The sequence below is a fragment of the Equus quagga genome, chromosome 11 (genome assembly GCF_021613505.1).
Source record: "Equus quagga isolate Etosha38 chromosome 11, UCLA_HA_Equagga_1.0, whole genome shotgun sequence".
Lineage (NCBI taxonomy): Eukaryota > Metazoa > Chordata > Mammalia > Perissodactyla > Equidae > Equus > Equus quagga.
In genome coordinates, this window is record NC_060277.1 from 101,526,210 (window position 1) to 101,546,890 (window position 20,681).

Consider the following 20,681-nt stretch of genomic DNA (forward strand, 5'->3'; position numbering starts at 1 on the left):
AATTCAGTCTTCAAATATTTTTTATTGGAAGGCCATGCACTGCCTTCATTTATTGTATTTCAAATCACTGTACATTTACTTTTGTGAAAACACTGCCTGCATTTTCTAGTACAAAAAAAACCTAAAAATTGTTTCAGGAATGTAGAGAAATATTCAACTTAAATAGCGAAAAAGTGCACCATAATTACTGCTGCACTGCAGTCATTTCTGCATTTCCCATGTTTCTTAAATAACTATCTTGTCTGATAACACACAATATAAAGAGCAATTATGAAAAACAGACATTTACATATACTTCTAAAGTCTTATTGAGAATATCCTGTTGGCATTGGATAACCAATCATAGGTGCAGCTGCAGTAGCAGGATATGCATATGCCTGTTGGTTCATACCATTGTGCATATTTGGAACATTACTTCCATATTGCTGAGTACTATCATAACCGTTCTGGTAAGTCCCTGTCGGGTTACCAGTCCTAAAACTGGTCTGTATACCAGCAGACACAAAATTACTTCCAAAGCTCCCATTGGCGTAATTTGCAGCACTGTAAACACCATTCTGAGTTTTTGCCCCAAAATCTCTCTTAAGCAGACTAGAGTAACCTCTGTCATAATTTTCCCTGTCTCTAAAGGTATTAAATCCACCCCTTTTGCCTGCAGAATATCTGTCCCGACGGTCATCCTTCATGCCGCCTCTACCCCTGGAACGACCTGTTAAGAAAAAAGAAAATTGCAAACTGATTATTTCTATGGCACAATTCATTACAAATACAACAGGAATCAGGTAGCTCTATTCAACATACATGTTTTCTCAACTTAGCTTCACAGTGAAGATTTTACTCACGTGCTAATCCTATCTAAATGGATTTGTAGACCATTATGTGACCCCAAACCACCGACATTTCTTCTTGAAGGCTGATCTTACCTGAACCTCTGTCTTCGACCAACTGAAGCAACTTGGGATTAATTGCTTGATTAGCTTCACGAAGCACAGAGATAAGGTCGCTCACTTGCTTTATGTTATTAGGTGTAAAGAAAGTGTATGCTGTGCCTGTTTTGGTACTGCGAGCAGTTCTTCCAATTCGATGAATATAATCCTCTGAGGAGTTAGGGTAGTCATAATTGATGACAAATTTCACATCTTCCACATCTGTAAGGTGTTGCAGTGTGGCAAAATAGCAATGTACGGAGTTTTGCACACCACAACAGCCAGACCAAAAATAAAAAGTTAGACAATTGTATTCCCAAGAAGGTACGGGCTGCAAAAAATACAGTTAAAATGGTTATCCATTCCCTGTAGGAATACCATTGAGGTTGAAAGAAAGGGGAGGTGGGGGGGGTGGGGTAAAAAAAAAAATAGCACAAGTCATCCCTATGTCTCATTACCCACCCAGTGACAGGGCCTGATATCAAAGAGATGTGTATTCCCTAACACATTCCCCAATCAGCAAGTCCCCTTACAGATCATCAAGTGACATCTGAATGCTTCTGCGCAGTAGGGCCACTTAAAGGTTCACAGCAACCTCTTCATGTGCTCATTTTGAGGACCTTTAAACAAAAATGTACACGGTCCTTTGCATTACACACTCATCAGAAGTTCAAAATTCTGGCCACACTGCTTGTCTTGCCAAGACCTTACAACCGCAGCTGCAAGAAAAACATACCTGTCCCCCAAAAGTTGTTTTTATGCACTGTGTCTCGTCTAGGCAAGCGCTTCCAAGAAGCCAGGATTCACTTGAGAATGTGTCTCTCTCTGGCAGGTCTCGACATGACGACTACTGTGTAGGTGAGGGAGGAACTTTCAAAGCACTGCTTTCTTTTCCCACTGACTAAGTGTGAGAAGTTGCTCCTGGCTCTAGATCTCATGTGCCAGTACTCACCAATTTGTAAAAGGCTTAGTACCTTTTAAAGCTGCTCTCTCCATTTCAAACTTGAACAAAAATTTCATTGAACATTGAAGTTTGGAAATATTTCTTCGACATTTCAGCAAACTCACTGAAACTCAAAGACCCACAGATCACAGTCAACAGTTTGAAACAATGCTGTACCATGGCAGTCATGCAAAGCATGGGACAGAAGGAATACCACGGCAGTGAACTGTGAGGGTAACTTCCATTTTTTTCCCCCGGAGAGAACAGTTTACGGGGCAGAGGGTGGTATGTTCTGCCTTTTGAAGATTACTGGCACACTTTCAGCTTTTCACCTCTCTACTCGACTGGAAGCAGCCAGCCGATCACTAGTCCTCCATCCCCCTCGAGTCCTCCGATTGTCATGCCTAGGCCTTGCCACAAAGACTGCACCTTTATATGAAAAAAACTTAGAAAAAATGCAGAGGTTAAAGAAAGCAATAAACTTTCTTTAAAAAAATTATATGGAGATCTTCTGGGAAACCAAGCCATGAATTCGAGTTTGTACTAACCTAGCCCTCTGGAGGCCACATCTGTAGCAATCAGAATAGGAGCTTTTCCATGTTTGAACTCTGCAAAAGAGGACATATATGTCATCACCAAAGAGAGTGAAATTCTAGGCTTTGGGGTGGGGGTGTGCGGGGGAATCTCCATTTGAAATGCTTACCATTTAGAACCCAGTCACGTTCCTGTTGACTTTTGTCACCATGGATACCCATGGCGGGCCACCTAAATTACAAAAAAATTCTATTAGTAAGCTCACACTTAAAATTTGATAGACTTTAGTCTGGTGCTTAACCATTTTTGGTCACAGATCCCTTTGATTTCTCCTGAAATAATCTATGTAACAAGTTTACTTATACTATCAGGTGATTTCTACCCATGAAACTCAAATCCATTACTCCTGATCTTAGTTTTTCCTTCCTCTAAACTCAGCTCTAATGCATGTGCTTCAATGGGGGAAGTCTACATACCCATCTCTCCTCATTTTTCTAGTAAGTTCATCACATCGTCTTTTGGTTTCAACAAAAACAATGGTTTTATTCTCCTTCTCACTCATGATCTCTTCCATTAGACGAATGAGTCTTGAAAGAATGAAAAAATTATGTATTTTAAAAGAAGTCCACGGTTATGGCCGTGCATTTATGGTCAGTGAAACACTAAATTCAAATTATGTGTTTGTAAGTCAAAAAGGAAACACCTGCTTAACCGTTTACCAAGCAATTCTTACCCTTGGTTCTTAAATAAACCACAGGACACAAGTTCCTTTTCTCATAGGAATGCTATAAATATGGTGATAACCAATTGTCTTCCAAGACAAGTTTCAGAAGAATTGACAGTAATTTTCAAGAACGTATTCAGGTTCCACCCAACTGAAAGTCACTTTTAAGATAACCCAAGAAGCAGTGCCTCCCCAATTTGTATAGCAAAATTGTTTTTGTACTTAAGATTTAATAAAAAACTTACTTTTCATCCTTTTCTACATCATGACACACATCCACAATCTGAAGAATGTTGTGGTTTGCGCTCAGTTCCAGTGCACCAATGTTTATATGAATGTAGTCTTTCAGGAAATCTTCAGCAAGCTGTCTTACTTCTTTAGGCCAAGTTGCACTCCACATTAGGGTCTGCCTATCAGGCTAAAAAATTTTGGATAAAAAAATAAAAGTACTGTATTCTAAGAAGGAATTGAGAGCTAAGCTTGAAGAAAGAACGTACTTAAGGGCACTTACTCTTATTTGATCCACAATCTTCCTTATTTGGGGTTCAAAGCCCATATCAAGCATTCTATCTGCTTCATCAAGGACAAGGTAGGTGGTTCTTCTCAGATTGGTTTTCCCACACTCTAAAAAGTCAATCAGTCTTCCAGGTGTTGCAATACAGATCTCCACACCTTCAATTAAACATACAAATTAACTAAAACATCCAAAACTTTTAGCACCATCAGTCACAAATAGAACCTTTTTTGTTACATGCCTCTCTCCAAATCACGTATCTGTGGTCCCTTGGGAGCACCACCATAGATGCAAGTGGACTTCAAGCGACATGCTCTACAGTATTCAGCAGCTACTTGCTGTACCTGTTGGGCCAGTTCCCGGGTTGGTGCCAGCACCAAGCACTAAGAAAAGAGGAACAGAAAGCAGAGGAGCTTTTAGCAGAGATCTGGATCCCAGTTTTAAACTGCTAATACATTAGTTCACGCTGGCATATTATTTTGCTGTCCAATACCCAAAGCAGCTTTGTCTCTAGTCAAATTGAGTAAAATAACTAGTGTCTCTCCACAAAATCATCACAAACTACATCTTTTGCTTTAGAATCTACAAATCTCTAAATTACACTTACAAATCTCTAAATTACACTTCCAGCCAAAAATCAGGAAAAATTACATATATACTTACAATTGGCCCATCACCTCTCTCTAAGAATGGCTGATGATTGATGTGGACAATGGCAGGCAGCAAATACTATTTGGGGGGAGCAAACAACAAAGGCAATATTAATATACTTCTGGTTTCTTTTTATGCCCAATCCATTTTCTCCAGCACATAACAGAGTTAACTCAGAAGTTCTCCCAAACTTACAGACAATGTTTTTCCAGATCCAGTTTGTGCTACTCCAACCATATCCAATCCACTTAGAGCTACTGGCCATCCCTGAGCTTGAATAGCAGTGGGTTCAGTAAAGTTCTGCCTTGCAATAACATCCATAACGTTTGCTGTAATCAGCAACAATTTAGTAAAAATTAGTAACGCCAACAGAAAGTGAGGAATAAAAAAAGAGAGAGAGGAGAAACAAAAGTAGCACTTACCAGGGAAGTTTGCTTCATAAAAATTCAGAACTGGCTTTGGGCAGTTGTGACCTCTAACTGTAATTTCCTTGCTTCTTCTGTATGTCTCCACCTCTTGCTACAAAACAAGTTACAATAATCTATTAAGTATCATGACAACCTACCCTAATTAAAAATTCAACCAATAGACTCCTAAATTTATAATTCATTAGCTACTTTGTTGCCATTTAAAATCTGGATCCACATATGAAAACCGTATACAGCCCAAGAACCCCCTATCGTGTTACACTCAACTATTCTAAGTAGAAAAACTCAAAGCCACCTGTTTCCAAAAGAGTAACACCTCTTCCCCAACTATATGAAGTCAAAAAGCATGACTTTCCCACAACTTGGTCATTTGCGAAACCTTCTGGTCAAATGTTCATTTACTTCAAGTCATTACTGAGTTATAGCCTGATGAAGCCACATGAAAGTACTCACTGCTGTGCGCCTAGCCAAATCAGGGTGTTCTTGATAAAAATTCTTCTCAAATTTGGGCAGCTCATCAAGGTTCCACTTCTTTTTAACTAGTTTCTCCCCAGGGTTTCCAAACTTCTTTCCAGATAGGGGCCCTGCCCTACTTCCTCCAAATCGAGGTGCACCAAACCTGAAATGTAAAAAACAGTTGTATTTTCAAACATCTACATAGAAGTTTATGGCATAGACTTAACATCCCCTGGCGCACACTAAAGCTCGATGAATGACTTTTGGATGTATGTGACTTAGCACTGCCCTTAGTGACGGTCATTCTCTCAAAAGCCACAATCAGCATCGTGCCTCTTTCATTTCCCGTGGTCCCAAGTACACGCTCCTGAAGCCAAGTCAACAGGCCGGGATTTATCAGGTCGGAAATGGGCTGCCCAAACGCCCGTTGTTCAGATTACAAGGACAGACAACAGCTCGCGGCTACTAGTCTTTCCCACGAGCTTGGGAATTAAATATCTGGGAGAGGAACAATACAAGAAAGGAGGAGCTTAACAGCGATGTTATTTATCAGCTGTTTCAAGCAAAGGAGCTTTGATTTTAAACGGATAACGGGACAGCACAGGCAGTCAGAGCAGAACAAGGAGGGTGGTCTCGGGGACACTTAAACAAGCTAATCGAGCCGGGGGATCCCGGGGAGGGCCTCCGGAGCACGGTAGCAAAATTATATAACGCGAGAAAAAGAGAAGGAGGAGCTGGCGACTACCAGGGGAGGAGTCCCGGGCCGGGCGGAGTCGGCCGGGCGGCGATCCCGCTGGGGCGGCGCTTCCCCCTTTGTCTCGCATTTCTCTCTGCGCCACATTTTCTCGACGCTGCCATTTTGAGCTCCTCCGCCGGGCGGGGTAACAAAGGCGCCGCCGCCATGTCCGACGCCGGCATTTTGTACCCGCGGCTCAGCCACATGGCCGATTCCCGCGGCGCCGGCCACCCTCCTGCCCCCGCCGCATCCAATGCTTCAGAGGCGGCCCCCTGGGCTCCCGCCGAATCCCGGGGGCCCCTCAAACACCTCCCGAAAGCTTACACCTAACAGCGGCGACTTCGACCGCCTCGAAGCGTCGCGCCTGCCTCCCCTCGAAATACGATCCTCCGAATTCTCCCGAAAGCGGCTAAATCGCCGAGTCCCTGATGCCCCCTCGCAAACAAAAGGAGAGCCCGACGGCCGTTAACAGGCACCTCTTCTGGCCAGTTTTGGACAAATGTCAAAATGGCGCAAACCTTCGATTGAGGAAACCCAAGGATGGGCTGGGAAATAGTTCCCACCCCCGCCCCCTACCCGCCGCCACCCTCGCCGGCCTCCCATCCCCCACCCGCCGGGCCTGACAGGTCAGGTCCCACACTCACCCTCGATCCCGGCCGCGGTCTCGGTCACTCGAATAACCCGACATAGCGTCAATGGTTGCGGTTGGTGGGGAACGAAGTGGAGAGAAACGGGTGCGACAAGTCGCTGGAGCTGGCTTCGGCGACGGCGAAGCCTTGCGGGGGCGACAGCGGCGGAGAACCGGCGATGACAAGCGCCAGCGCTGCTCGGCAAGAAACCGGTGGAAATGAATGAGGTGCCGGCCGCGTCCCGGCAGCCGGTTTTATAGCCTGGACCGCCTCCCCCGCCGCAGAGAATGCTGGGAGCCGCTCTATGACCTAATCACCCCGCCCCTGCGCAGAGGCCGCAACGCCCGGCGGCGTTCCGGAATCCGCCATGTTCTCGCTCCTCCCCTGGGGCCCCTCCCTCAGAGGCGCCCGTTTTTCGCCCCTTTTATGGCTGGGCCCACCCACCACTGGGAGGCCTTAGCCCGCACTCTCTTGACTGCATCTTTTTCTTGTCTGTCCGCACCTCAAGGCAGCCACCCTGCCCTTTTCCTGGTCCAGCCCAAGGGATAAAATGGCCAGCCCACTTGGAAATATTTACGTCTCCAAAGAGCCCTCACGGCCATAACCAAACGAGGAGACGGGAAGGCGGAGCCTGGCATTGTCGCGTGGCTGACCCCTCCCACCGGGTGAGCGGACCGCACTACTTCCCCAGTTGGCGTCGGCGGAGGAATACAAAATGAAATAGCTCACCGGAAGTGCCGTGCTAATGCCCCGGGGAGACCGGCCAGGGCTGCCAGGTGACCCGAGCTGTCAGACCCGCCCACCTGAGAATCCCTTAGCGGGCTCTTGTCGCGGAGAATGGTATCTAGAGTCCGCAAACCGCCGTCTGGGCGCGTGCTGCGAAAGGAAGTGCTCCTTCGATGACCAATCAGCAGCGAGAGGCCGGCTTAACGTCCCTCCCTCCTTCACTCCTCTTTCCCTGCGCTTTCGCTTCGTTCCTCCTGCTTTCAGCGCTGTGTCTGCGCCGTGTGGCCCTTGCAGGACACCGTCCACCGCGCGCCCGGCTAGGAGTACGGTGGCGACCTGCCTCCAGGACATGGCCCGGTCAGAGGCTGGTGAGTCTCGGCCTGGAGAAGCGGTGTGTGTGGACTGTCCTCGTCCAAGTCCCCGAACTTCCCTGCCCATTTTATCTTGAGGTCTCGAGCCGGCCTCAACTAGGACTGGCCTGCTGGCGGGGCTCATGACAGACACCCCGTCGAGGACGGCGGTGTCCGTGCGTAGGGTCTCTTCGCCGCCGAGCGCGATTTTGGGGTGGGGGAGAGAAGGGCCCTGCGGCGAGGACCGTAGCATGCACGCATTCTGGCTGCAGAAAGGGCCGTCAGACAGCCTCTTCCCCGGAATCGAGCCCCTGTCAGTGTGCTCTCTGCTCTTGCATTGTGGGGACCGAGGCCGTACCTGCATCTGTATTGAGCTTTTGAGGAATGGCGCTCTTAAGAGGTGTGGATGCCCCCACCAAAGTAGAATAGTGTGTGGTTTTGTAATCACTGCCCTCTAGAGTTACCGGCTTTGTCTAGCACTGGGTTTTGAAACGCGGGTTGACTTGGTTGTCTAGGACGCTCTCATCCTTTTCCCGGGACAGCGTTCAAACCAGTTGTCTTGGTTTGGTCAGCAACCAGAAATGGCCATGGGGAGAGGGGGATAATGTGCCTTGAAGACACACACGTATACATACATACATTGTTTCTGGGGAGAAAGAGATAATGTGCCTTAAATATACATACACACGTTTATTTCTAGAACATACTGAAGATATTGAGTACGGAATAAAAGAACTTTCCCCTTAATCACCAATCATTTCAGCAAACAAATGTTTCAAGCTTTCTGAATTACCTTTGGTCGAGAAACCCTTGAAATAACTTGTCTAATCCCAACAGTATCTGGGGGGTGAGGTGGTACACAGGAAAATTCAACATTGTTGGTAATGTGCTAGTTCTGAGTGTAGGGACTTTTTATGTTTTTCTCACATTTTCGTTCATATACATCAAATATAATTTTTAAAACTAACAAGTGCAGTAGTGTTGGTGTCATTACTCCAGTTCTTAACAGCGCCTGTTTGGGGACCAGAGAAATTCTGACTTGCACAAGATAATTGGGTAAAAACATGACTAATGTTATTGGGAATTTGAAGTAACATCCATTAATTAGTTTCTAGTAATCTCAGATTATCATTAACTGTCTTGTTTATGACAATATTCCCATTTACTTGTAAATATGTTTTAAATGGAAACACCTATGTATGGCTTATAAAATAACTACGGTAAATGACAAGATTTTCGGTTACAACAGTGGAAAGTGGATTTGCATTATAGTTTTGACTACACTGAAACTATGGCACTCTGAGAATCGTCCCAAGAAATTAAATACATCTTTTCAAAAATCGTGCCTAGGAGGGTCTTTGAAATTCTATAACAATCAAATTCCTTATCTTCCACAGAGTTCAATGTCTGTTGTTGTGGGGCTTGTTTTTTTTAAATGTATGTGTATGACTTTTTCTAGTGGTGTTTAAGGCTGATCTTTTCTCTTTCCCAACAGAGTGGGTAACTGTTGCCAATAACCTTCTTTTGAAATGTCACATACACCTGAGGATACATGAACTAGAAGATTGTGATGCTAATGTTTTTATTGCTTTTTATCAATCCATTTTGGGAGAAAAGGTGCCAGGTAAGGGTACTGAAAAGTGGGAGTAATATCATCTATATCTTAGGCCAGAAGTTTCTAGTGCCTTTAGTTAGATCCTGTGGTATTTATAAAATCTTGAGTTTTCTGTTAGTCTACCTCTTATTTTTATCTAAATGTTGTGTTCATTACCTTACTGAATACCTTACGACACTCACCCATAATAACAGCCTTGGTCATCACTGTTTAATCATGCCTAATGCCTTGTGAAAGTCATACCTTTTCTGTAAATGTACCTTCAAAGTTTCTAAAATTGACTGGAACTTGGAAACTTGTTGGGTCCTGTTACTTAACCAATGTTATAGATAAGAATTGGTGTTTGTTACCCTAAATATCTCAGACTCCTTATCCATAAATTCCTCTATTGTCTCTGTTTCTTTATATAGTTTGTAACCATTAAGTACTGTAAGCTCTGTGTAGTCTCCCTTCCTTTCCCACTGTTACCGTGAGTCAGTGCCCTCATCACTTCCTGGAATAGTGGGATGGCCTCTAGCTGGTATCTTTCATGCTAGTCTCAACCATCTTAAGAGTTCAGAGGCATGTAGTTATTAGACTAGTCTTTTAAAATATTTTTCATCCTACCCCAAAATGTTCATCTTTCTCAAAACCAGGGGAGAAACTCCAAATTTAAGTTGATGTTAATATCTTTCTGCACTCTGGTCTATACTGACCTGTTGAACCTTTATACAGTGATTCCCAGTAGGCTGCTTTAACAGGACATACAAGAATTCTACTTTCATACCTGTTGTGGGTTTTTTTCTCTCATGGAAAGCAGCCAACGGTTATGGGCTAAAGTGTCACCACATGTATTGTCCGCCTTATTAGAGTATTAGCATCTCCTTGAATTTAGGGACCTCTTTATCTTCCTTTAGCATGGTGCTTATTGTAGAGCATGTTCATATATATGATGCTTGAATAACGATTCAGCCATATTCAGTCAATATATATTCAACCAAAAAAAAGATTCTACTGTGTGAATTCAGGTTCTGTTCACTTTATGTGTACTTTAAAGCCTGTTCTGTTTGGGCAGAGCTTACTTTTGTAGCAGTTGAACTTACTCAGAAGCCTGGTCAGAAACAGATAGGTGAAAACTTGGTCCCTCATAGATGCAAAATTATGTAGCTTTTTTTCCACAGACCTCATAGCTATTCCCAGGAGTCAAGAGGATGAAGCTCACAATGTACAAGCAGTAATTGATTCGCTGGCCTTGGATTACCTGCAGGTCAGCTTGTCTCACATAACAGGTTGGTATATACTTAGCCATCAGATAATTTTGCATTTTACTAAAATAATTTGTTAGGTAGAGCCCTAGACATTGTTTAATTAACAGATGAGTAAGCTTGTGAAATAGACCAACTGGCAAGACTGAGCCAAGACAACTGCTTGGTGTAGCTAAGGTAGCCATCCTTGGGAGCTTTTCCAGAAGAGTCAAACATTGAGTTTGTGATAGATCTGGGTCTGAGATGAAAGTATCCTAGCTGGTAGTTTGACATATGTTTTGTTGTTGTTCTTTTTTATTTTAAAGCTACCATGCTGCTTGTTCGTAGTAGCTAAAAATTAGAAACAGCTAAATGTTCATTATTAGGGACAGGTTAAATAAATTATGATAACTCCATACAGGGAACTTACTCTGCAGCTGTGAAAGATGATTGATGATGCTCCTTAGGTACAATGTTTCATATTAGTAGAACAGTCTCCAATATATATATTGTGTGAGAAAAATGTGGTGCAGGTTACAATGATAATGTGCAGAGTATGCTACTATTTGTAAAAACAAAGGTAGGGAGAATATATATACAGCTGATTGCATACAGAAGAACTTTTTAGAAGCATATGCAAGAAACCTGTAATACTGATTGTTCTCAATAAGGGGAACTTCAGGGCTGCAGAACAAGGGTCACATGAGACAGATGTATACCTTTTGCACTTTTTGAATTTATTTATATATCTATTTTTTGAGGAAGAGTGGCCCTGAGCTAACATCTGTTGCCAATCTTCCTCTTTTTGCTTGAGGAAGATTGTCGCTGAACTAACATCTGTGCCAATCTTCCTCTCTTTTATGGGGATGCCACAGCGTGGCTTGATGAGCAGTGCTAGGTCGGAGCCTGGGATCTGAACCCACGAACCCTGGGCCACTGGAGCTGAGTGCGTGAACTTAACCACTACGCCACTGGGCTCACCCCTGCACTTTTTGAATTTTGAACCATGTGAATATGTTACCTATTCAAAATAAATAAAACTGTAAATTGTTTGTAATATTTTCCCACAACAAAGTGTACCATGCTTGTATTCTAAAGTCAAACGTACCAAATATATTTATAAGTCTCTGTATTTGTTGATAGTAAATGAGGATTGTTCCAGTAAATTCTTCAAGCTAACAAACAGAGGGAACCTTGGGGACTTGAAACTATACTTAAATCATTAAGAGAAGGTTTATACTGTTGATTTATTCTTTGACAGTGATGGAGATAAAAGTTAATCAGGGTAGGTCATTTACATCTCTTAATTTGATATTGAGAGGAACAAATTTTTTCAAAAATACTTGTCTTAAGTTTTTGAGTGCAGTTCTAGGTGAGTAAATGTGGTAAATCAGTTTGGAGATACTGCGTTTTGAGGGATAATCCCAGGATTTCTATAAGCAGGTGTTTCTGTTTATAGAACTTTTAAATACAGAGCTGCCCCTGACAACTCACACCCACCCCATGAAAAGTTACAAAATTGCTTACCTCCTCCAGTAGACTGCAAAGCAGTGTTTTCCTCCTTGTGTTCTGTTTAAAGTAGTTTCTCCTACCCCGTGAAGCACTGCATTCTGGCGGGCAGTCTTAGTTGCTGGGTTCCAGATTTTGCTCCCCATCCTGGAAACTGAGAAGTCTTGAATATGCCCTTGGGGTATACTTGTGTACCTTGTTAAGCCAGAAAGACGAAGGGCTTAAAAACAAGGTTTCTGTTTAGTTGTTTTAAAGAGAAAAGAACTGTCAAACATTGTCCATCTTACTAGTAGTATTGTAAAACATCAAATTTCTGGTTTAGGTTTATTTTGCATCATGACTGAAGTTGCAAATGACTAGTTTCTCTCAAATATCAATTTCCACTCTGCCTCTCCTATACTGGTTTGAACTTTTGAACTGCCAGGTGTGATCTCCCCGAGGACTCCCCTAGTGTCTCAAGAGTTAAGATCTGTCCATACCTGATGTTGATTGGAGTCCATTTTAGGTGACATTAAATATGTCAAGTTTCCATGCTTTTGCCAGCCCATTTCTTGTCAATATTTCAACTTAACATTTATTAAAAATCTGTTTTTACATTATTAAAAATCTATGCCAGGTATTATGCTAGGGACTGTTTAAAGATTAACTTCTCTGTATAAAGTGGATGTGGTGGGAGATGAGGCTGGAGAAGTTGAGGGTGAGGTGAGATTAAAAAGGGTTTTATATGCAGTGAGCCATGGATGATTTTTAATTAAAAAAAAAAAACGGTATGATCTATGCAAGGTGAGTACAAATTAACAAATGGAAAAAATCAGGAATTCCTGATGAACATAGCCCAACAAGTTTGTTTTGTTTTTCTGTTACTCGACTGCTATCATCTTCAGAACAAACCACTATCATCTGAAACAGTATTCTCTCCTGCCATTTTTTTTCATCAGCCTAATAAAGTTGTACTTAGCTGCTTTATATCTTGGTATAAATCTTAGGATGTTTTGTTAAGTCCACTTATTTTGCTTCTTGATAAAGGAAGGAAGATGCCAGTGAATTCTCAAATACCATATTCAGACTATCCACTGTGTCTCTTCAGATATAATCAGGCATGACAAAATTGATGTTTTTAATATTTATAATATCATTGTTTCTCCTGGGTTAGTTTATAATCCTTGTATCTTGAACACTGTTTTCACAGTGGTATATCCATTTCAAAATTATGAGGCTTTCAATTTCTTGGTTAAATTTTTTAATAGCTCTGTATTCTGTGTTCAGGAGAAAATATAGTGAAAGGAGATAAGGAATCTATTAAGAATCTCCTAGAAATATTTGATGGGTTGCTGGATTATCTCACAGAACACCTCAGTGAAACATCTCATGAGAAAAGTAAGTTTAAGAATAGAATTTGGTGTGGCTTATATTCTTTGTCATGTCCCTTTTTGCCTTTTCTCTTTCTGCCTAATTTTCTTCATAGGGATTAGAATCACCAGTACAGTAAATCTGATAAATTTAAGTGTAAATTGTTTCAATTCTTACTGTTCCAAATGGTTGAAAACTCTATCCTAGACTTTTGTCATTTCTTTTGTCAACTTGGATGCTGCTTATAAATTTAAAGCTAATCTATAGTAGAAAGCTAGATTCTGGATAAAATTACTTACTTTCCTATTATTGAATGAAATTCCTTACTCCAAAATTGCCTATGTCAGAACTGACTTTTTTTTATAAATTTGAATGTTGCTGAGGCATCAGCAGGAAGAATTGGTGAGTTTCTGTCTTCAACATACACTTAGGTTTGCGACAGCATGAATATTTTTTATTTTACTCTTTGAGTAACCCAGTCCCCAAACTATAACAATTTATTGTGTGAAATTTTGGTTTTATGTTTTTTAATGATAATTATTATAAAGATCAATATTGCCATATTGTTTTCCAAGAAGGTTATGATTGTTTAAACTGGATCAGCAGTGTGTAAGAGCTATTTATAAACTTTGGCTCAATAAATCTCATTTCTAGGGAAATAATACAAAAGAAAGTTAAGCACTTGAAAGTCTTCATTGTAATGTTATTTATCATTGCAAAAAAAAAACCTATATGTCTTAACAATATCAGATTAGTTAAGTAAATAATGCTGTATGTCATGGTTGGAATAATATATGACCTGTTTAAGAATGGATATACAGTAAGAACATTATAGGAGAATTAGGGGAGAGTGAATGACTTGTGAGACTCACCTGATTCAAGGCTGCCAGTAGGTATTTTGATACTCTGTGGCTTTTTAGTCATTTTAGCAGCAAGATTAAGAGGTAGAAAACTACTTTTAACTAGAGAGATTGATTAATTTGAAGTGTTATAATGACAGCAGCAGTTTTTACAATGTAGTGCTGGATTGCAGGTAGGGGAGGGATGATAGTGGTCTGGCTGCGCATACGGCAGTGAGGATGGAGAAAGGAAGACAGAACTGAGACATACTTATGTATGAGTCCGCTAATAGTGAAATGCTGAGCGGGGGATCTTCCCAGGGGAGGTCAGTAGCATGTGGTGAGCTTAGTGCTGCTAGGAGGGAGATGTTCAGATGGGGCCTCCTGTATGTGGTGGCACTTGAGTTGGGCAGTGTTTTCTAAAGTCTGATTCTCACCTTTGCAGGTCCAAGTTTATATGGCGCTATTACCTAGAGCTGATCAGATTTTTCAAATGTCAATTAATAATAAGAAATAAATCTTTATCATCTCTAGTCACGTCAGGTGTACAGACCAGCTTCTTGCTGATACCTGAGCTAGCATTATCATTTACCACTGAAAAGCAAGGGACTTGAAGGCAGACCATGGGCTCAATGCTAAGTTCTGCCCCTCACTCTGTGACTGAAGCTCTCTGAGCCTCAGGTTTGTCATCTGAAAGTCTTTCATGGCCGTGGTGAAGATTAAGTAGACATGCATAAATAGTTTAGCAACAAGCCCAGCTCAGAGTAAATGCACAGTGAATGTTAACTGATGTTATTAAAATATTGCTTGCTGAATACAGAAATAGAAAAACATGACTGGATGTTCGAACAGGGAATCTCTAGAAATGGGGATTGGAATATCTAGAGGTATAGATCGGAATCATAGGAGGTTTCACCTACATACCTCCTGAAATCACTCTCCTAGGCGGTTACTGCCATTGGTGAAAGTGTATTCCTCAGGTATGTTAGGGTAGGGAAAGGTTGATAGTCCTAAGGAAAATTTCATCCAAGCCTCGATGTGGTCTAACTCTTAATTAGGCTAGGGCGTGATTGTCTTGGAGCTTGAGGTAGGCTGACACAGTCATATTTTTCTGAAGCCACACCCTAGTCATCTTGCTTCAGACGTTCCTTACAGATAGAGAGGTATAAAGAATAACAAATGAACTTACCACCTTTATTAAAAAATAAAACATTGCTGATACAACTGTAGACCCTACTTTTAAAGCAACACTTGTGTTGTTTCTTTACTACCCAAGTAAAACATGCTTATTACAGGTGGTGATTTGGTTCTTTCTAGTTTCACATTCACAAGAATCCAGTTTACCACGAGGGGTTGAGGGTGTCTCACAGTCCTTACCTCTACCATCCCCCTGTATAGAAATAGTAGTATTAACTGTTGGTCTCTTCTGGGAGGTGGAGAGAGCACCGAGCTGCCTAAGGCTTTGCCGGGGCAGGGGCAGCACTCAGAGCCCACAGCCAGTGGCCCCCAGCTGTCTCAGAGGCTGACCTGCCTGCAAAGTGACGGGGGACACGGCCTAGCTGGGAGGAGATGCTGATGTCCTAGCCAGTCATGGCAAGGGGCTGGTTTTAAATGACACATTCTGAACCCCCCCCCCCAAAAAAAAGAAATAGTAGTATTAAGTTGGGGTTTTGTTGTTGTTGTTTTTATCTATTCTAAACAGATGAAACAGGACAATGTTTTAAAGAATCCCATCGAGGAGAACCTTTGGAAGAGCCAGAAAGTACTAAAGAATCCAAATCATCATGGAAAAGAGTTTCTTTTGGGAGGTAGCACTCAGTGTCGGTGAATTTAATCAAAACGAGTTATGCTTTTCTTTCTACTAAGAATTAAAATTGCACACAATATACCAGAATGGCAGCAAAACCCCAAAGAAAACCCCAAGCTAATGTGAAAATTTAACCAACTTAACATATTTTGAACCTCTTAGAGGAGTTTCAAGAACTTTGAACTATATATAACACTTAATTCTCAGCATTAACCACCTACTTATTTTTTAATATTTCCCTTGATCATTAAAGTAGTTTACGTTCCTTGCAGAAAACTTGGAAAGTACAGAGAAATAAAAAAGAAGCAGGAAAAAAAAGATGAAATCTGCCATTCAGAACTAAATAACTGCTTGTTAACATTTTGTTGTACTTTAGTCTTTTTTACTATGTTTTTTCTCATTTGGATTTAGTTATATTATCTATATAATTTTGTTTCCTGCATATTAAAATTTAACACATTGTCTTTTCCCAAGTTCTTAAACTTTTTATAGTAATTTTTAATCACTGTGTAACGTACCATTCATATGGGTGCATCATAATTTACTAAACCATTCCTGTAAAGTAGAGGTAGTGGTTCCTCTCTTTTTTGTACTATTTTTTTAAAAAAGTGATACATACCTTTGTTTATTCTTTCTCCCCCTCCCTCATATCTCTAAGCTACATTCAAAATCAAAGAGTATGAATGTTATAAGGCTATTGAAAGTTGCCAAATTGCTTTCCAAAAGGCCATGACTGTTTATACACCCACCAACAGTATAAAAGTGCTGAGTTACTGCACCCTCATGAACCAATATTAATGACCAAGATCAGAGTTTTCCTAGACAAAATATGATGTCATTATAGGTTTGATTGTACTTCTGCTAACTAGAGATTGAATGTGATGTTATGACTTTCTTTTAAAGATTTGATTCTCAGGTTTTTTTATGGAGTTTGGTTTGAAAAGCACAGCAGTGCCTTCTTGTCTAGGTATAGTACATTGTGGAAAACGTATCTTAAAGGAGACTATCATAAGATGAATTTCTTTTTTTTTTAGCTATTATTTTTTTGTTTTTGGTTTTTTTGCAGGGGAAGATTTGCCCTAAGCTAACATCTGTTGCCAATCTTCCTCTTTTTTCTTCTTTTTTCCCCCAGCAAAGTCCTAGTACATAGTCGTGTATAGTTGTAAGTTCTTCTGGTTCTTCTAAGTGAGCCGGTGCCACAGTGGCTACTGACAGACAAGTGGTGTGGTTCTGCGCCTGGCAACCAAACCCAGGCTACCGAAGCGGAGCATGCCATACTTTAACAGCTACGCCATCAGGCCTGGCTCATAAAATGAATTTCTTGACTTGACTTTTCATTATTAGGTTTTTAAAAAGATAACAAAAGTGCAAAAGTGAAACAATACAAGGATATTTAATGTAAAATTAATGCCTTACCCATCTTGCCCTCTATTCCCACACCCCTAGAGTAAGTAGTTTTATTGTTTTCTGTGTGTGTTCTTCTATACATTTAATCCTTGACACTTTATACACAGCTGTTTCCACCGTACATATGTCAGTCAAAACAGATAAGCAGCAAAAAGTGATAAGCAGCAGAGGGGAATGTCTTTTCCTTTTTCTGTGCATAGCAATGAGCAATGTAAACATCCACAGGCAGGCTGCTTGAAGCAGCTCTTGGGATGTTCATGGGAAGGGCCCTTTGTGGTCAGGCCGGGCCCTGAGTAAATGAGGGAACTCTTTCAGGTGCTCCTTGTCGTCTGAGGTGTTGGGTCCCTCTTGGGATGGAGATGAAGCAGAATCCACTGGTGAAATAATTAGACTCGGAGACACAGCACACACCTTTTCTCTAAGGAGTAATGGTGAGTAAACTTTAAATATCAGTTATTGTTATTCAACACAACTATTAAAATGTAAATAGTTATACCTAGGAGTGTTTAAAGTTGAGAATAGAGCCCTAACTGGACATCAGAAGCGACGTTTCAGAGTACCACCATTACCCGCTAAATATGAACAGTTACCGGAAATCAGTCAAGTGGGAGTGCATGCAAGTCAAATGGGTGGATGCAAGTTGGTTATGTATTATGTGGGACTTGTGTAGACTTAACAGTCTAGTCACACTCCGAATATCCCTTAAGTGTAGTTTCCTTAACTGGGTGACCCACGTGTTTCGTGGTTTCAACCAACAAGTCTGTACATCCAGTGGCAATTTTTCTCCCAGGCTTCAGGCTACATTTCCAAGTCTACTGTTTATACACAGTAAACGTGAATATCAGGCCCATTTTGAGCCTCCCACCTTGCCTTCCTCCAACCATCCCACTGCTGTCCTACCCATGGTTGCCATGCCCTTCTCTGGCATCATATTGTTTCTTCTGCTGAGATGCTTCTCCTTCCTTTCTCTCTCTGGCACACTCACTCTACAAACCCTAGCTGCCCCCGTGTCAGACTCTGAGGCTCTTTGTTCCTGCAGGGTGGCCTTCTCACCTTATTTCAGTGACACCATTCTCACATTGCATAGAAACTTTGTCTATTATTGAAACTGAGCTCCAGGGACAGTAGCCAATAATACTCTTTCAGCAAATATTTATCTAGTGTTTTCCCTGTGCTAGGCAGTGGTGAGAATAGTGGTAAACAAAACAGGTACAAATCCCTTCCTTCACAGAGCTTACATTCTATTTGTGGAAGGAGCCAATAAATAAGACAAGCAAAATATATAGTAAAATTATCCATACTCCGCTTTGTATTCCAAAACTTAGGAAAACACTAGGCCCACAATGAGAATTTTTTCTTTTTGAGTGGAAGAACAGGAATACCAGAGTGGAATTAGGTATATTAAATTGGGAATCAGGTGGCCTGCATTCTCATCCAGACTCTGCCACTGGCTGTGTAACTTTGGACAAGGCCTTTATCTTCTCTGAGCTCTAGTTTCTTCAAGTGTGAATTTAGAGAATTTGACTAAACCAACTCTGAAATGTGTTTCAGCATTAATGCTCTGATTCCAAGGAATAGTCACTGCATTCCAAGGAATTATGTTCAAAGAACCTAAGTCTGGAAGGTTAGACAGTAGACCAAAGACATGTACTTGCCACTGGATGGGCAAAGTAATGGAATGACCAGGGTCAAGTGTAGGTAATACAAGAGTGTTTCTTGAAGGAAGAGAGTCAGATGGATTGACAGAAGATAGAAGGGGTGGTGATTTTAGAAATGGTGTTCTCTTATACCAAGTGCCATGTGGAAAGGTTGCATCTGTAAAAAGTGAATTACTTGTTTTCAGATTTTACCTATTCAGATTGTAATGCATTAAGGCAAAGGAAAAAAGATTGAGAAAAAAGCCAGGCTAAGGTTTGCTGTCATAAAGGGCTTATAGTAACTTCCTTTTATATTTGGATTTAAGTCATCAGATAACTGTCATCATACACATTCATAGGCATGTAATTTAGTGTTCAATTCCTGAACTGTAAATCTTTTTTTTGAGATATAATTGACATATAACATTATATTAGTTTCAGGTGTACAACCTAATGATTCTGTATTTGTATATATTGCAAAATGATCACCATAGCGTCACCACACATAGTTAACGTTTTTTTTTCTTGTGATGAGAACTTTTAAGATCTACTAACTTAGCAGCTTTCAAATATACAGTACAGTATTATTAACTGTAATCATCATACTATACATTCCTATGACATTTATTTTATAACTGGAAGTTTGTACCTTTTGACCACCTTCACTTATTTTTTTTTGTAAATGTTATGCATTTATTATGTAGATCCTTATATAATTGAAATATTGTTAATGCTTAGAGAAGTTCAGGGTCTTTGCAAGAATAAAACAGTACGTCCTAAAACAATCTAAAGATTGTAGAGAGATATTTGAGTGTGTGACTTTCAGTCCGACAAAGTAAAAGTTCCAGATGTTAACCAAGCACAAGATTTTAGGAGAAATTCCATCAAAAAGAAAGCATGAGATGGTCATTCAAGAAACCCAAGAGAAAAATGGACCCAGGTGAAAATGAATTAGCTTGGGGTCAAACTGATGACAAATTCAATATCAGGTATCAGTATCAGGTGGAACAAGTTATGAATTTTGAACATTAGATCTTAGGGAGATGGTATTTATGTGAAATACGAAGTTATGGAGAGAGATTTGCATGTTTAAAACATTTTGATGTGCAAATGACCATATTGCACTGGATTGTGGAAAAGGAGAGCACAAAAAAGTATTTTAATATAGCTTTCTATGTAATAACATCATAAAGCTGGTTCAAATATTAAGCATACAAACATTAGACAAATAAAACAATTTGTTTGACTATAAATCTTTGTATCAACATCCAGCCAACATCCCTAGCTCAGAGATATACCTGTATAACAGTGTTTCTAAACTCTGGCACCTGTTTTTCTTTTCTTTTTTTGTTGAGGAAGATTAGCCCTGAGCTGACTACTGCCAATCCTCCTCTTTTTGCTGAGGAAGACTGGCCCTGAGCTAACATCCTGCCCATCTTCCTCTACTTTATATGTGGGATGCCTACCACAGCATGGCGTACCAAGCAGTGCCATGTCTGCACACGGGATCTGAACCGGCGAACCCTGGGCAGCTGAAGCGGAACGTGCAAACCTAACTGCTGCACCACTGGGCTGGCCCTGTTTTTCTAAAGTAATAAAACATTGTGTAATACTTTGCTTTAAGTTGTATAAATGCTTCTGGGCTACAGAACTACATCTTGCTATCTGATACTTATT

General features: G+C 41.0%; 2 protein-coding genes across 3 annotated transcripts in view; one reads left to right on the top strand and one right to left on the bottom strand.

Annotated features, from left to right (window-relative positions):
* Nucleotides 1-2: 2 nt before the first annotated feature.
* Nucleotides 3-7,396, bottom strand: DDX5 (DEAD-box helicase 5). 2 transcript variants are annotated; one of them, XM_046676056.1, is made up of 14 exons: nucleotides 7,271-7,396; nucleotides 6,557-6,735; nucleotides 5,174-5,339; nucleotides 4,715-4,811; nucleotides 4,488-4,621; nucleotides 4,305-4,370; nucleotides 3,883-4,024; nucleotides 3,639-3,799; nucleotides 3,373-3,545; nucleotides 2,880-2,990; nucleotides 2,573-2,634; nucleotides 2,418-2,477; nucleotides 924-1,148; nucleotides 3-709 (listed from the first exon to the last, which is right to left on the bottom strand). In XM_046676056.1, exons 2-14 carry the CDS (start codon nucleotides 6,598-6,600, stop codon nucleotides 306-308), a joined length of 1,845 nt encoding a protein of 614 aa, XP_046532012.1. In that variant the 5' UTR covers nucleotides 6,601-6,735; nucleotides 7,271-7,396; the 3' UTR covers nucleotides 3-305. The 2 variants fall into 2 exon arrangements, with proteins under 2 accessions (XP_046532012.1, XP_046532011.1); XM_046676055.1 differs by lacking the exon at nucleotides 7,271-7,396 and having other exon boundaries at nucleotides 6,557-6,842.
* A 91-nt stretch (nucleotides 7,397-7,487) lies between these two features.
* The window catches only part of CEP95 (centrosomal protein 95), a 39,920-nt gene continuing 26,726 nt past the window's right edge, over nucleotides 7,488-20,681 (top strand). Inside the window, exons 1-6 of the mRNA XM_046676054.1 lie at nucleotides 7,488-7,635; nucleotides 9,113-9,241; nucleotides 10,393-10,500; nucleotides 13,231-13,341; nucleotides 15,856-15,961; nucleotides 17,683-17,798. Coding sequence (XP_046532010.1) covers nucleotides 7,617-7,635; nucleotides 9,113-9,241; nucleotides 10,393-10,500; nucleotides 13,231-13,341; nucleotides 15,856-15,961; nucleotides 17,683-17,798 — 589 coding nt within the window. The 5' untranslated portion in view covers nucleotides 7,488-7,616. The remainder of the gene's footprint in view (nucleotides 7,636-9,112; nucleotides 9,242-10,392; nucleotides 10,501-13,230; nucleotides 13,342-15,855; nucleotides 15,962-17,682; nucleotides 17,799-20,681) is intronic.

Excerpts from the sequence above, each read along its gene's own strand:
- DDX5 (XM_046676056.1), bottom strand. The coding sequence starts at position 6,600 with ATGTCGGGTTATTCGAGTGACCGAGACCGCGGCCGGGATCGAGG. Across the intron at positions 3,546-3,638 it reads AGATTGTGGATCAAATAAGA|CCTGATAGGCAGACCCTAAT; the intron begins GTAAGTGCCCTT and ends AAAATTTTTTAG. Across the intron at positions 2,635-2,879 it reads AGAAAAATGAGGAGAGATGG|GTGGCCCGCCATGGGTATCC; the intron begins GTATGTAGACTT and ends TTTGTAATTTAG.